At 55.4% G+C, this 12,289-nt stretch overlaps 2 protein-coding genes across 3 annotated transcripts in view; both read right to left on the reverse strand.

The window, feature by feature from the left end:
• The window catches only part of Jag2 (jagged canonical Notch ligand 2), a 28,127-nt gene extending 26,728 nt beyond the window's left edge, over positions 1-1,399 (reverse strand). The window contains exons 1-2 of the mRNA XM_028764441.1: positions 1,329-1,399; positions 31-191 (exon numbers count right to left, since the gene is read on the reverse strand). Coding sequence (XP_028620274.1) covers positions 31-191; positions 1,329-1,399 — 232 coding nt within the window. The remainder of the gene's footprint in view (positions 1-30; positions 192-1,328) is intronic.
• Positions 1,400-4,899: 3,500 nt separating this feature from the next.
• Positions 4,900-12,005, reverse strand: Nudt14 (nudix hydrolase 14). Of its 2 annotated transcripts, none has more exons than XM_028764523.1 (5): positions 11,859-12,005; positions 9,218-9,261; positions 8,706-8,770; positions 8,278-8,515; positions 4,900-5,220 (listed from the first exon to the last, which is right to left on the reverse strand). In XM_028764523.1, exons 1-5 carry the CDS (start codon positions 11,937-11,939, stop codon positions 4,980-4,982), a joined length of 669 nt encoding a protein of 222 aa, XP_028620356.1. In that variant the 5' UTR covers positions 11,940-12,005; the 3' UTR covers positions 4,900-4,979. The 2 variants fall into 2 exon arrangements, with proteins under 2 accessions (XP_028620356.1, XP_028620358.1); XM_028764525.1 differs by lacking the exon at positions 11,859-12,005 and adding an exon at positions 11,386-11,453.
• Between the last annotated feature and the right edge of the window lie 284 nt (positions 12,006-12,289).

Consider the following 12,289-nt stretch of genomic DNA (forward strand, 5'->3'; position numbering starts at 1 on the left):
CGTGCAGGGGAGGCGGCGGCTCCGGCTTACTGCAGCCGCTCTCCGGCGGCCGGCCCGGCTCCCACCCGGCGGCGGCGGCGACGGCGGCGGCGGGTCCTGGCCTCGGCTCTGCGCGCCCGCGCTCCCGGCACCGCAGCCAACAAGTTCGGGACGAGACTGACAGCTCGCTCGCCCATTCGTCACCCGCGCACCTGCATATGCATGAGGGGGCGGGGCCTCGCGGTGGGGTGGGGCCGTGGGGGGTGCTGGGGGCACCCCGAGCTTTAAAGGAGGCGAGGGTGCGGTCTGTGCGCGGGGCGGCGGGGCGCGGGGCCACCGGGCTGTGGCTTCTCCTGCGCCCAGGCTCGCTGAGGTGGGGCCTTTTCTGCTCCAGAATTCTCGCCCGGGTTAACAGTCTGGGAGTGAGTGGGGCGCCCCCTGAGGTCACTGCCTTGGTCCCCTCCCATCAGAGCGCAGCCACTCTCGCGCTGCTCTTGGTCCCAAGGGAGATGCTGCCTGCTGCACACATCAGGATTTTGCCCCCACTCAGAGCGGGTGGGGCCCTGGGACCCGAGGGAGCCTAACTCCTGGTGCGCCCCCTTCCCCCGAGGAATTCCCCCCCACCCAGCTCCGCAGCCTCCTGCCACTTTCACGCAGGCTACAGGGGGCGCTGCTCCCCTCCGGTGCTCAGCCCTCCCTTCCTCCAAGCGCACAGGTTGAGTAGCCAGTCAACAAATGCTCCTTCCTGCGGGCTGTTCTCAGTTCCAAGCTGAGGAGGTGGCCATCGCCAGACTCTCTTACCTTCAAGGGACGTGCAGGACAGAGGTCCAAATTTAGGGGAAAGAAACGGGAAAGGATAGTGGTCCATGTCAAGAGAGCTACCCAAAGAGGACTTTCCAACAGTCTGGGAGTCCAGCTCACAGGGCCTGGGCGTCCCAACCCTCCACTACCATTTCTTGACCCTGTTCCTAGGTGATCATTTCCTCTTCCACATGTCAATACCAAGGATTCTTTGTCTACAAGCTGCCTTTCTTCCACTCAGCAGGCCCCTTTCCGATGCCAGTGGTTATTACTCTCAGTGATTGGTGATGTGTTACTCTGCCCTTCAAAACCCCACAATAACTGGGTTGTCATGTTCCCCAAAGCTCCTCTCCCTAGTCTCCCCAACTGGACGAAGTCACTGCCAAACAGGACTTCCCGGGAAAGGGAGAAGTTCTGATACTGGTGAATCAGACGCACGGCAGAAGAAAAGTGGGTCAGGGGTACTACCCATTCTCCTGGGTAGTGCCAGGCAGCCTACACAGAGAGCCAAGCCACGGGAAAGCCTTGATCCAGTTTGCCTGCCCTACCATCGTGTAATGGCCGTCCAGGATCTCCGGCAGAAGCAGTAGGCCTGAAAGGGCAAGCCAGTATCCCCCATGTTTGCTGCTTAGAGTGCTCCCACTCCAACCTGAGCCCAAGGGAACCCACAGGCAGGTAGGGTAGGTGATGGGACAGACACAAGCCAGGCCTGGCTACACACAGCGCTCCCCTCCCCCACCCCAAATAAGGAAATTGGTGCATATTAAGAATCGTCCTGTTGTTTGCATCCTTTAAGAGACATTCCCATAGCAAATTCAGCTTCACCTTCCCTCTTGCCTGGAGACAGGAGGCCACAAAGGACACAGAGCCTTAGCTTCCAGCTTGCCTGTGTTCACCACCTCTGAGGCATTCAGCCAAGCTGTGAACTAGGCAGCCACAGCCCTGGTCCACCTGCAGGGGCCTCTGACTAAAGATGGCATGGACATATCCTGTAGACCAGCAAACCATGAGAGTTCAAACTAGGTGGGAGCCCCCTATGAGACCCAGCGGGTGGAGACCCAGGTAAGGAGAAGGAGCAACGTGCCGACATTCTGGGGCTGAGAGAACCTGACAAGGGCTTGTAAGGACAAGATAGCCCAACCAAAGCGGGTGACAATCCTGCAGTCTTCCCGCTGACATCAATGAGAAGTCACAAAGACCAGGGCTGGGATGTGCCACACCATGACTTACATTTTTCACAAGGTCCCTGGCTGCGGCATGGAGAGATGTAAGGGGAGGCCAGGGTGACGCCGGGGTGATGTTGAGAGGCACCGGCATAGTCAGGATAATGGCTAACGGTGCAGGGGCTAAGGAAAGGGAGTATAGCATGAAGCTGCAGCCCCTCCCTGTGGACCTCTCTGTTTCCTGCTGTCAGCCAGCTGTGGGAGGACAGGCCAGCAGGCAGAGCCATGGTGTGCTGACAAGGGCTTCTGTGTGGCTGCCTGACTCAGCCTACCTGCCCCTCCCCCTGAGCTCAGAGCTGTGGGTGCAGTGGAAGGATTCTTCCATCTGGCTAAGACACAGGATTCACCTTATACACTGGCTCAAGGCGGATATGCCACCAGCATACCTTGGAAAGCAGGGAGGAGATATAGTCTTCCTCTCCTGGTTATCCAGGCGCTTTGTGAGTGAGACCTGGATCCTCTTAGCCAGAACAGTTGGCGAATATTAGGGCAGAATATTCACTATCTGGGCAACACCTGCCTTGTCCAGGTGTCATCCCCACAGTGGTAATGACCTCCTTCTCCTCCTTCTCCTCCTCTTCCTCCTCCTCCTCCTCCTCCTCTTCCTCCTCTTCCTCTTCTTCCTTCTCTTTCTCCTCCTCCTCCTCTTCCTCCTCCTCCTCCTCCTCTTCCTCTTCCTCCTCCTCCTCCCTGTCTTCTGGGAGCCACAACCTTGCCTGATGATGACCAGGAAATGCTCAAGGTGTGAAAGGTAAGGGACCCTCCCATGGAAATGCCCTCCCCGCAGAGTTCTGCAGTTCTTGGGCAGAACTGCTACGGAAACCCTTCAAACCTTGTGCTCTCCTTCATGCTGCCTCCAGTGTACTTGGGGAGTCAGGACTCCTGACCTGACCCTCTTGGGTCAGATGTCCTGCCTTCAGGAAGGCCTGCATCACCCCCACTGAGCACAACACCCTTTGGCCTCCCACCTGGTGGTTCTCTCTAAGACCCCTGGCACTAGGGGTCAGGGCCTTTTCTGAACGGGAGCTTAGCTTGAGCTGGACAAGCAGAGGGGCCTCTGGACCAGGCTGAGGGATGAGGCAGCCCAGGATTTGGACAGAGCTGGCTAGGCTCTGGAGTGAGCTATGCTTCCGCCCATGTCCTGTGATGCTAAATATAGCATCCAGGGAGGGGAGTTTCCGGTTACAGCCCCCCCAACCCAAGCCGGGAAATCGATGCCAGCTCCATTAGGCCCAGGAGTGGTGCCTGCTGACCTGCCCGTCAGACTGAAGATCTGAGTGAGGGACTGGACTCTACCCAAACCCAGGTGCCCTGACTCTCTCAAACCCATCCTTCAGGCCAGCCCTCCCCCGCTCAGTGCCCACTAGAAGCCCCTCCGACAGCAAACACCCAAGGGCAACCCTGAGAGCCACAGGATTCTGATGGTGGGCGTTGAGCAGCTGCAGAAAGTCGGGAAAGGGCATAGATGGTAGGGGGCTGGGTAGACTCCTGTCCCGGAAACATCAGGGCGAAGCTGGATCACCGTGCCGTGCCCCCCTCCCCATATTTAGCTCCTGGATTCACACTACACACCTAAGAACCCTTTACTAAACGCTGTGTTGCTTGTCTGACTGGGCCCCACCTAAAGCTGCAAGCATTTGCATACAGGTGGTGCTAGGGGAGCAGCCCACATGTCACAGGCTCCTCAGGGTGGTGCCTCAATGTCACACCCACCTGGGGCACAGGGAGGAGGGTGAAGCCCGTGTCCCTCATCTTCCAAGGTGGAGCGGGAGAGAGGAGAGAGAGCACCCATTCTACCTCAGCATGCCTGTGTCGATGACTACAATTAGGACTCCAACACTTCAGTTCCTGGTGTCATCCAGGGGGAATTGCTGGGACACAGAGCCTTAGGACATGCTCAGATAGCTCATCACCTGAGCTTCACTGTACTGACTGATGACAGCGGGAAGGATACGCCACTCCAGGCTACCTCACTGCCTGGGGAGGTAGGAGAATACTAATCAGTGGTCCATGACCCAAGGAAGTCATACACGATGCTGACTAGAGGGTTTGAAGCCAGGCCACTGTTCTGAAGCCTGACCTTATCCTGGGACAGGCCAACCAACAGATCCCCTCAGACGTTACCCTAGCACACTGTTCACAGACGGGCCCTAAATATGTACCTGTGGTTCACACAGCAGACTAGGTGGGACAGAGTGCTTGTTCATCTACACGAGGCACTCTGGGGACCTGTAGAAAGACTCTAAGCTATGCATGTAGCCCCACCCTCAGGGCAGAGAGCCTTAGGCCAGCAGCATTTCGAGCTGTCACACACCTAAGGCAGTTCTGCACAAGAACCAGGCTGCCCATGCCAAGATGACTGCCCTGGATCGTCATGGTGACCTAGCCTACAGACATTACTTATGTCCTGCAGGCCAAGTGAGATCCCCTCCCAACTTCCTATTGCCCAGAAGTCACAGAGAGGGTACTAGAGACACCTGATACAGAATATCACCAGATCTGAGTTCCTGGGCAGTGGGAGTGTGGTTCTAGTCCAGCCCCAGGCATGGCAAGGACCCTGTTTCTGCCCAGATCAGGGAGTACACATTCTCCAGAATGTGCAGTGCTGTGCCCATTTCCTCTCAACTGAGGCCAGCCTGTCCCTACTCCTGAAGACACCGTTCATGTTATGCATGTGAATAGCGGCCCAATCCGAGGCTGAACACCCAGCCTGGTCCACTTATAAGCTGGACATTCTGTCTGACAATACCCCAGGCTTGTTGTGCCAGCCTGCTGACAGCCATCTGCCTCCCACGGCATCCACCTGTGCCATCAGAGGAGGAACAGAGGGTTTATATGGAGACCTCGCTACCCTCCGAGAGGTGTGTTCCTCACCCCAGGTCATAGTGCTCAAAGCCAGCGGACATCAGTAAAATTTATTGAGTGTGTAGGGCAGGAGTCTGAGTGGCTGGGATAGACCTCTCCAGCCCCAGGGTCTCACTGGAGACTCAAATGGGGAGCCACCTCGCTAAAGAACCAAGAGATGGCAAAGATAACACCAAGAGTCTTGGGGATGTCAGGGTTGTCTGCAAAGGCCTGGGCGTCATCCAAACTCAGATGGAGCACTTCGATGAGTTCTCCCTCCTCAGCCAGGCCTCCACCAGGCCCACCTCGCTGGGCGTCTGTCACCTCTGCGTAGAACATGGTCTGCCTGGAGCCAGTCAGTCCTACTCCAGACCTGTCAGGTAGGATAGGGAATGTTGAGACACCCCAGTGGCCCTGCCAGTCACCCTGTTTCCATGCTTCCCCTCTGGCTCTCTGGTGGTCAGAGCTCTGTGTACCTTCACCCTTTCCCAAATACTACTTCTGGTGGGTACGTCCACGTAACCTGCCCCCTACAGTGGGCAAACCTCATGCATGTTGGGTATGCCGGCTATCGTGTGGCAGATGGTAGACATCGAGGGAGCTAAAATGATTTTTAAGGTGAATTTGATAATGGGGCTGGAGTGGTGGCTCAGCCATTAAACTGTCAAGATGAATATGACAACTGACATTTAGGGGAGTACAAAAATGTCAGAGGCACCTTACATATATCTATCATGGACCCAGGACCTGTTTGGCTAGCTGACTGAATTCATCCTGAGGGAGATACATGGACAGACCTGGCCTGATTGGGTGAGCTCACAAGACAGCTTCGTGCTCAAAATTTGAAGGGGTCTGATACTCTCTGCTGGTTTGATACTCTCAAAGCCGCTGTGTTGTCCGAAGACGTGGCAAGGATCTGCAAGCATCACTGAGATCTATAAGTGGTTCCCAGCTAACAGCTAGTCAGGAAATGGCCTCTATCCTGTAGCCATAAGGCCCTGCTACCTTTGTACCTGAATGGACCATGGATGTGGCAGGTATCTCTGAATGTAGCTTATGAGACCCCGAGAGGAAGATCAGGGACTTTGGACACAGACTGCGTGTATACAGAAGCCATGAGGTCACAAGCAAGTGGTATTAAAATTTGTGATTGGCCCTTAGAATCTGTTAAGCCCCTGTCCAGAACTCCTGCTGCTCAACCAGGGCCTTCAACTGCCATAACTGCTAAGGCCCAAGCCAGCCCTATCCATATCAGGGTCTTCTGATTGGCTGGGGAGCCGTGGACTAGATGTGGTGGTAGAGGTAGGGAATCTCACAGCAGGAGAGTTCATGGAGGGAGAAACAAGCTGGAACTGCTCAAGCCTCCCAACCCCCAAGAGGAGGACCCTGACCCCAAACTGATCATCCCCAGCCACCTCTTTATCCCCACAGACACCCTACCTGATAATTCATTTTTCTGGTAGTCAAGGCTGTACCTATCACTGAAATCAGCCAGTCTGTGCAGCTCTAGCCTCAGTTTCCCTAGCTTACAAGGGAGACAGCTCCAGCCTATAGTCTGGTCAGGCTAGAGGCTACCTCCAGCCTAGCCTGGTTCTAATCTCATTTACATCACAAGGTGACAATAGGCGCTGGGCTTCCCTGGGCCTAGCTATCTATGACTATCAAGGGAGTGGACTGGCTTACTTCTGGGGTTTTAGGCAGGTACCCAGTAAGTGGGTGAGCTCTGGTCTGTCTGTTCAGTCCCGTAAGGGCCACAAGGACAGGTGCTCTGACATCATTTAGCCTTAACCTAAATCATGCTTCTGCACAGCCAATCTGTCTCTTCAAAGTATAAATATGAATAGGATGTTCAATGTCCAGGACACTCAGAACAGCTCTCTAGTATCTTCTTCAGTCAGGACACAGCCAGAGGCCCTGCCTGCAAAACCTCTCAAATGTCTGCCAGAACACCTATACAGACATATAGACACACACGCATAGACAGACACACACAGACAGGCACATACACATACACACAGAGACACACATACAGATACACAGACATATAGATGCACATACACAGCACACATACACACAGAGACACACATACAGACACATACAGACACACACAGACACACACACGGAGACACACAAGCAGACAGACACATACACACAGAGACACACAGACATACACAGACACACATACGCATACACACAGACACACAGAGACACACATACAGACACAGACATACACGGAGACACACAAGCAGATAGACACATACACACATACACACAAGGACACATAGACATACACAGACACAGACACACAGAGACACACATACAGACACACATACATACACACACACAGACACACAAACACATACATACACACACGCACAGACACACAAACACATACATATACACACAGACACACAAAGACACACATATAGACGCACAGACATACACAGACACATATATGCACACACACAGACACAGAGACACACATACACACAGAGACACACATACAGACACACACACAGACACACATGCGCGCACACACAGATACACACACACTTCCCTCCTGCCTTCTATCCCTGTCTGTCCCATACACAGGCCAAACTCCTACCATGGTCAGGCTCCTTAGATTCCCCTGCCTTAAACACTGCCATGTTGGAAGTTGAAGTATTCAGGCATCACTGGCTGTCCACATGGAGGATGCAGCACAGGGCACAGGCCAGCCCTTCAGAAGTAAGATAATGAACACTCTGGATCCAACATGGTCCAATCACAGCTTGGTGTTACAGGGATGGAGGCAGGAGGGCCCTGGCTGAGTTGAATGTGGCAGGGACTCTGGTCCTTCTTGGTTGGGGGTGGTCAGAAGTACTTAGCCTTGTTGGGGGCTGATGGGCACCATAAGACCTTCTTTCTGCCCTCAGACCTCAGCAGGGGTCAGGAATCCGCACAACATCCTGAGGCAAGGGGTGGCTTCCCATAAGGAAGGTAGCCCTTGTTGGCTGCCTGAGGGAGGCATGAGTGGCTGGCACCTGGGCTTCGGTAGGGGGTAGTCCCTCCTCCTTCTCCTCCTCAGGACTTGTCCTTCCCTCATTCCTGAGCCACCGGCTGAGAATAGAGCTGTGCCTCACCCCACCCCCAGCGCCCGGTGCTTAATCCCACAGGAAGTGGGGCATCTGTCCACAGCAGCTGCCACCCGGAGCCCAACCCCACATGGCTGGGGCTGCAGGGTAGGGGCACAGGGTTAGCATGCTCCAGAACCAGCCCAAGGGCCCCAGATCTGGCCCAGTCTAGGAGCAGAGGCATGGTTCACCAACTCTCTTCCAGTCCCATGCCTGGACACCCTCAGTCGGGGACAGGGTTCACATCCTCTCCCTGACAGCCACTCTTATCCCTTGGACCACACTTGATAGCATTCCACCCTGCCGAGCCTCCTTACATGTACGTGGCAATTCTGCGCAGATCGGTGGGGACCAGGCGATAGCCGCACTCTTCCCAAGCCTCCTTGCAGGCCACTTCCTCCAGTGAGAGCTCAGGCTGGTCCACAATGCCAGCGCAGAGTTCTATCATCACTCCCGCTGAGCCAGGCAGCGTTTGCTCAAGTTCTTGGGGCCGGTCCTGGTTCGGAGTTGTCAGAGACCCTGGGAAGTGACGCTCTACCTCGCCTGCATATACAGCTGGTATGGGGGAAGCACAGGCACACGGTGGTCACCTCGGAGTAATCTACTGTGGGCCAGGCATCTTTGGCTGGACCTCAGTTTTCCCTGCAGCCCCCACTGCACCAGCATTTAGACCCTTACTTATCAAGGGCCTGAGAGCACACTACAATTCCCCATCCCCAATCCCTGTCCACCCAGCCGGTCTCACCTGGCCGGAACTGCTTCACCAACACCAGGCTTCTCTGAGAAGAGTTGAACATGAGAATAGTCACACTGTATGGGGGAAACAAACTCATTAAAGGCACACACCCCTCTCCACAGAACCCTGTTCCCATCCTCCTTTTCTCTCTCCTTTTCCTTGACAGGCCTTGCTCAGATGGAAAGACCACACAGTCAGGGCTAGGGCCCTGACCTGTTATGTTCCAGCTCACAGGATAGGGGTAGGGGAGATATTGGGCAGCTGGGAAAGTGGAGGCCCCTGCTGGCCAGTTTCCCAACTGTCACACCCCCATGCTCTGGATCCTGAGGAGTAAGATCAGTAGATCTTACCAGCAGCTTGCCACCAGGGGCCTAGTGTCCCCAGCTACTACCTGACTTAGCCACCAGGCCACAGGGACATGAGAATCAGAGACTGAGCTGAGATGGGAGGTGTTTGAAGACACTAAAAAGAGCAGAAACTGGGGAGTTCCTCAGCGGCCAGGCCAGCCCTTCACCTCTCACCTGTCATGTGTCTTCATAAAGTCCCAGGACTTCTGGACACCGTCCTGAAAGAGAGACAGGGTAGCAATCAGGAAGGGTGAGTGGCAGCCAGCAACAGATGGAGGAGCACAGGCCAGACAGACCCATCGTAGCGGCTATCCCAGCAGGGAGGCCTGCTACCTGCCTACACCCTTCAGGAATGGGGACTTGTAGCAGGTGGAGGTGGAGGAGACGGCGCAGGAGGTCAGAATAGCCTGATGTTCTGGGAAGGGCAAGGCAGAAAAACCTGGGCAAAGGGCAGGAAAGGCATTTCATAAGGACAAAGGACTACAGAGACCTGTGCCGCCAAGTGTGGGAAGGAGCTAGGAGGATTCAGAAAGAGCAGATGTGATACCCTTAGGCAGGGAACATTCCAGGTGGGCAGAGCAGAAGTCCTCGATTCATTGCCGAAGCCCCTGTGGGCCACTGGACGGCTTACACTGCCTTTGTGGATCTGTGCATGTCAGATGGACGGTAAATACCTGCCCCACCCTGGTTTAGACTCATGCTGTCTCTTAAACATCCCATAGGCCTGCAGCTCCTGCATGTAGCATAGCACTTGAGAAATAGATAAGGTGGGCCCTGCAGTATTGGGCAGCCAGAAAGGATGTCAACAGTACTTTGTATATAAGGTTGGGAAGGTCCCACTATCCCCATCACCAAAATGCCACTTGGAAAGACAGGCTGCCTCTTGGGGGCGGGAGCCAGCAGAGACATTCCTCCCTGAAGGGTCTCTGCTGGTGGGGCTGGACCTATCTACCTCTACCCCTCCCACACCTGCTTAGTCCACCTCTGGGTCATTCATGAGCCCTGCCCAGCCTACCAAAGATGCCTGGGCTCCATCCAATCTACATAAAAAGACAGGAGCGTGGTCCCAGAGACAGTGTGTTGTCAGGCAACAAAGAGGGAGGACATTGAGGACAGCCACAGGGCTTCCTCAGGTGGAGAAAGGTATGGCGTCTCACAGGTAGAGGTCTCATATCAGAAAGGTTGACTTAAGCCTGCAGGCAGAGATATCCTGGGAGGGTAGCAGCAGCCTGGTTTCCATGGGGAGAAGAGAGCCAATGTCCTGGGCAGGTCAGGCTGCCCAGGAGGCCGTTGAAGCACCACCTCAAGAGGCGAGCCCAGGCCTGCCCGATATCCAGCCACCCAGGCAGGCTCCAAAGACGGCTACCCGCCCAGGCTGTAGTGAGTCTGTCTTGCCTCCCCCACCCCCCAGTTTTCCTTCAGGTAACACCCTAGGTAACTTCCAAGGACCCTCTTGACTCAGGATTAAACGCTTTGTCAGAGCCGTGGGAAGGGCCAGAGAAGCTGACATTGGCCTTGCGGGGAGAGACAGTTCTAGAATGTAGCAGTAGATATATGCTCTATAGGGCCATTGCTGCTCTTGGTCAGTTAAAGGCTGCAGATCCCTACCCATGGCAAACACAGCCCAGCCCAGAATCCCTCAGCTCCTGAGAAAATGCTGCCTAGCGCCCCCCACTCCACCCCAGCTATGACTATGGCGGGCCACTGCCTGCTCGACTGAGCTCTGGTTACAAATGCCATCAACGGAAATGTGCTGGTGAGCTGCCAGCCAAGGCTAAAAAAGCCACCACACAGCACTTGCCAGGAAGTGAGGGAGTGTGGACTAGCCCGGACCACCCATTGCTCACCAGAACCCCAGATCCTGGGTATGAAAGAGCCACAGCGGGCCACCCTATGACACCAGCTAGTGAAAGGGAAAAGGGGTGTGACCCCCATGTCTCTACCATTAGTTCTTCAAGGGAATCCAACTGCTCTCCCAAGCCTGTACTACCTCGCTGCACCCTGGGAGAAGAATTCTTGATCCTCGGGGTAAGGCGAAAGGACCTCCATACAGTAAACACATCAGAGGGGCTTTTCAGGCTGGGGGCCACAACACTGGTGAGAATGGGAGAGCTGGGCAAACGCCAACTCCTGTGTGGTGTGATCTAAGCTAAAACCCAGTCAGGGTTACATCGATCGGGTCAGGAAAACAGTGTGCATCAGATAGCATAGAGAAGGGAAACGGGCAACGTGCCAGGGCGTACTAGTGGGGCCATGCAGGGTAGAGGAGAGAGAAGATCACAGGGTAAGAGGAAAGAGAAGAGGCAGCAAGTAGGTTCAGCAAATGTTTTCTGTGTGCCTACTATGTGCCCCATGGTTCCATGTGAGACAGGCACGTATGGCCCTGTTGTTCTGGGAGACACCTGGGAGCTGCGAAAGGCCGAGCTGAGGCTTCTTCGTGGCAGCAGACTTTCGATTAAGGCTTGAAGGAGGAGCTAGAAGGAAGGCGCAAAGGATGGTATCTGCAAATGTGGGGTTTCCCAAGAGTTCTTCCTGCCCTGATACCCAAAGTAATCAATGGGTCTAAGTGCATAAAAGTATCGATGGGCTGTCAGAAATGGAGGGCCAGTCAAATCTTCCTTGGAGGAAAGAGATTCTCCTTGCATGTCCTTCCTTGGTCATTCCAGCTTGACTGACCGGCGGTCAGGACTGCAGGAGGGCGGAGCTCAAGCTCTGAGAATCCGCTCAGGGCGGAGTCCTGAGCTCGGGGGTGGGGCTGGGGTAGCAACCTGAGGTTTGGGGGTGAGCGCGAAGACACGCGATCGGGGCAGATCACCTGGCGGTAGTGCAGCGTGAGAGGCCGCAGGTAGGGCGATTGGGGGCAGAGGCCCACGGCCACCCCCTCGATGCGCTCCATGGTGGCGCGGAGCAGAGTCTTCCGCGGACCGAAGCAGGCGGGCGCGTCTACGCACTTCTGGGCATGCCCAGTTCACGCGCGGGGCGGGCCGGAGGGCGGGCCACAGAGTCCAGGTAGCACCTGCGGAGTGCTGCACGCGAGGGAGGCGCTTTCAGACAAGTCCCCAAGACGGCATAAAGGGGACGCGAATTGTGTCGGGTGGAGGAGGGCTTCGTGGTACATGAAGCCCCCAACGGATAGGAATCAGAGGGGGTCACCGGGGTTGGTGAGCTGAGCGGGTGTCTCTGCTTGTCTCTTGTTAGTAACAACCCCACAGCCTTCCCAAGTCTGGGGAGCCAAGGTGACCACTG

The sequence above is a fragment of the Grammomys surdaster genome, unplaced genomic scaffold (assembly GCF_004785775.1).
Source record: "Grammomys surdaster isolate TR1022 unplaced genomic scaffold, NIH_TR_1.0 144, whole genome shotgun sequence".
NCBI lineage: Eukaryota > Metazoa > Chordata > Mammalia > Rodentia > Muridae > Grammomys > Grammomys surdaster.

Coding starts and splice junctions, on each gene's coding strand:
- Nudt14 (XM_028764523.1), bottom strand. CDS start 11,939: ATGGAGCGCATCGAGGGGGTGGCCGTGGGCCTCTGCCCCCAATCGCCC. Junction 8,516..8,705: donor GGTGAAGCAGTTCCGGCCAG/GTGAGACCGGCT, acceptor CCCCCATACCAG/CTGTATATGCAGGCGAGGTA. Junction 5,221..8,277: donor CGCAGAATTGCCACGTACAT/GTAAGGAGGCTC, acceptor CCTACCTGACAG/GTCTGGAGTAGGACTGACTG.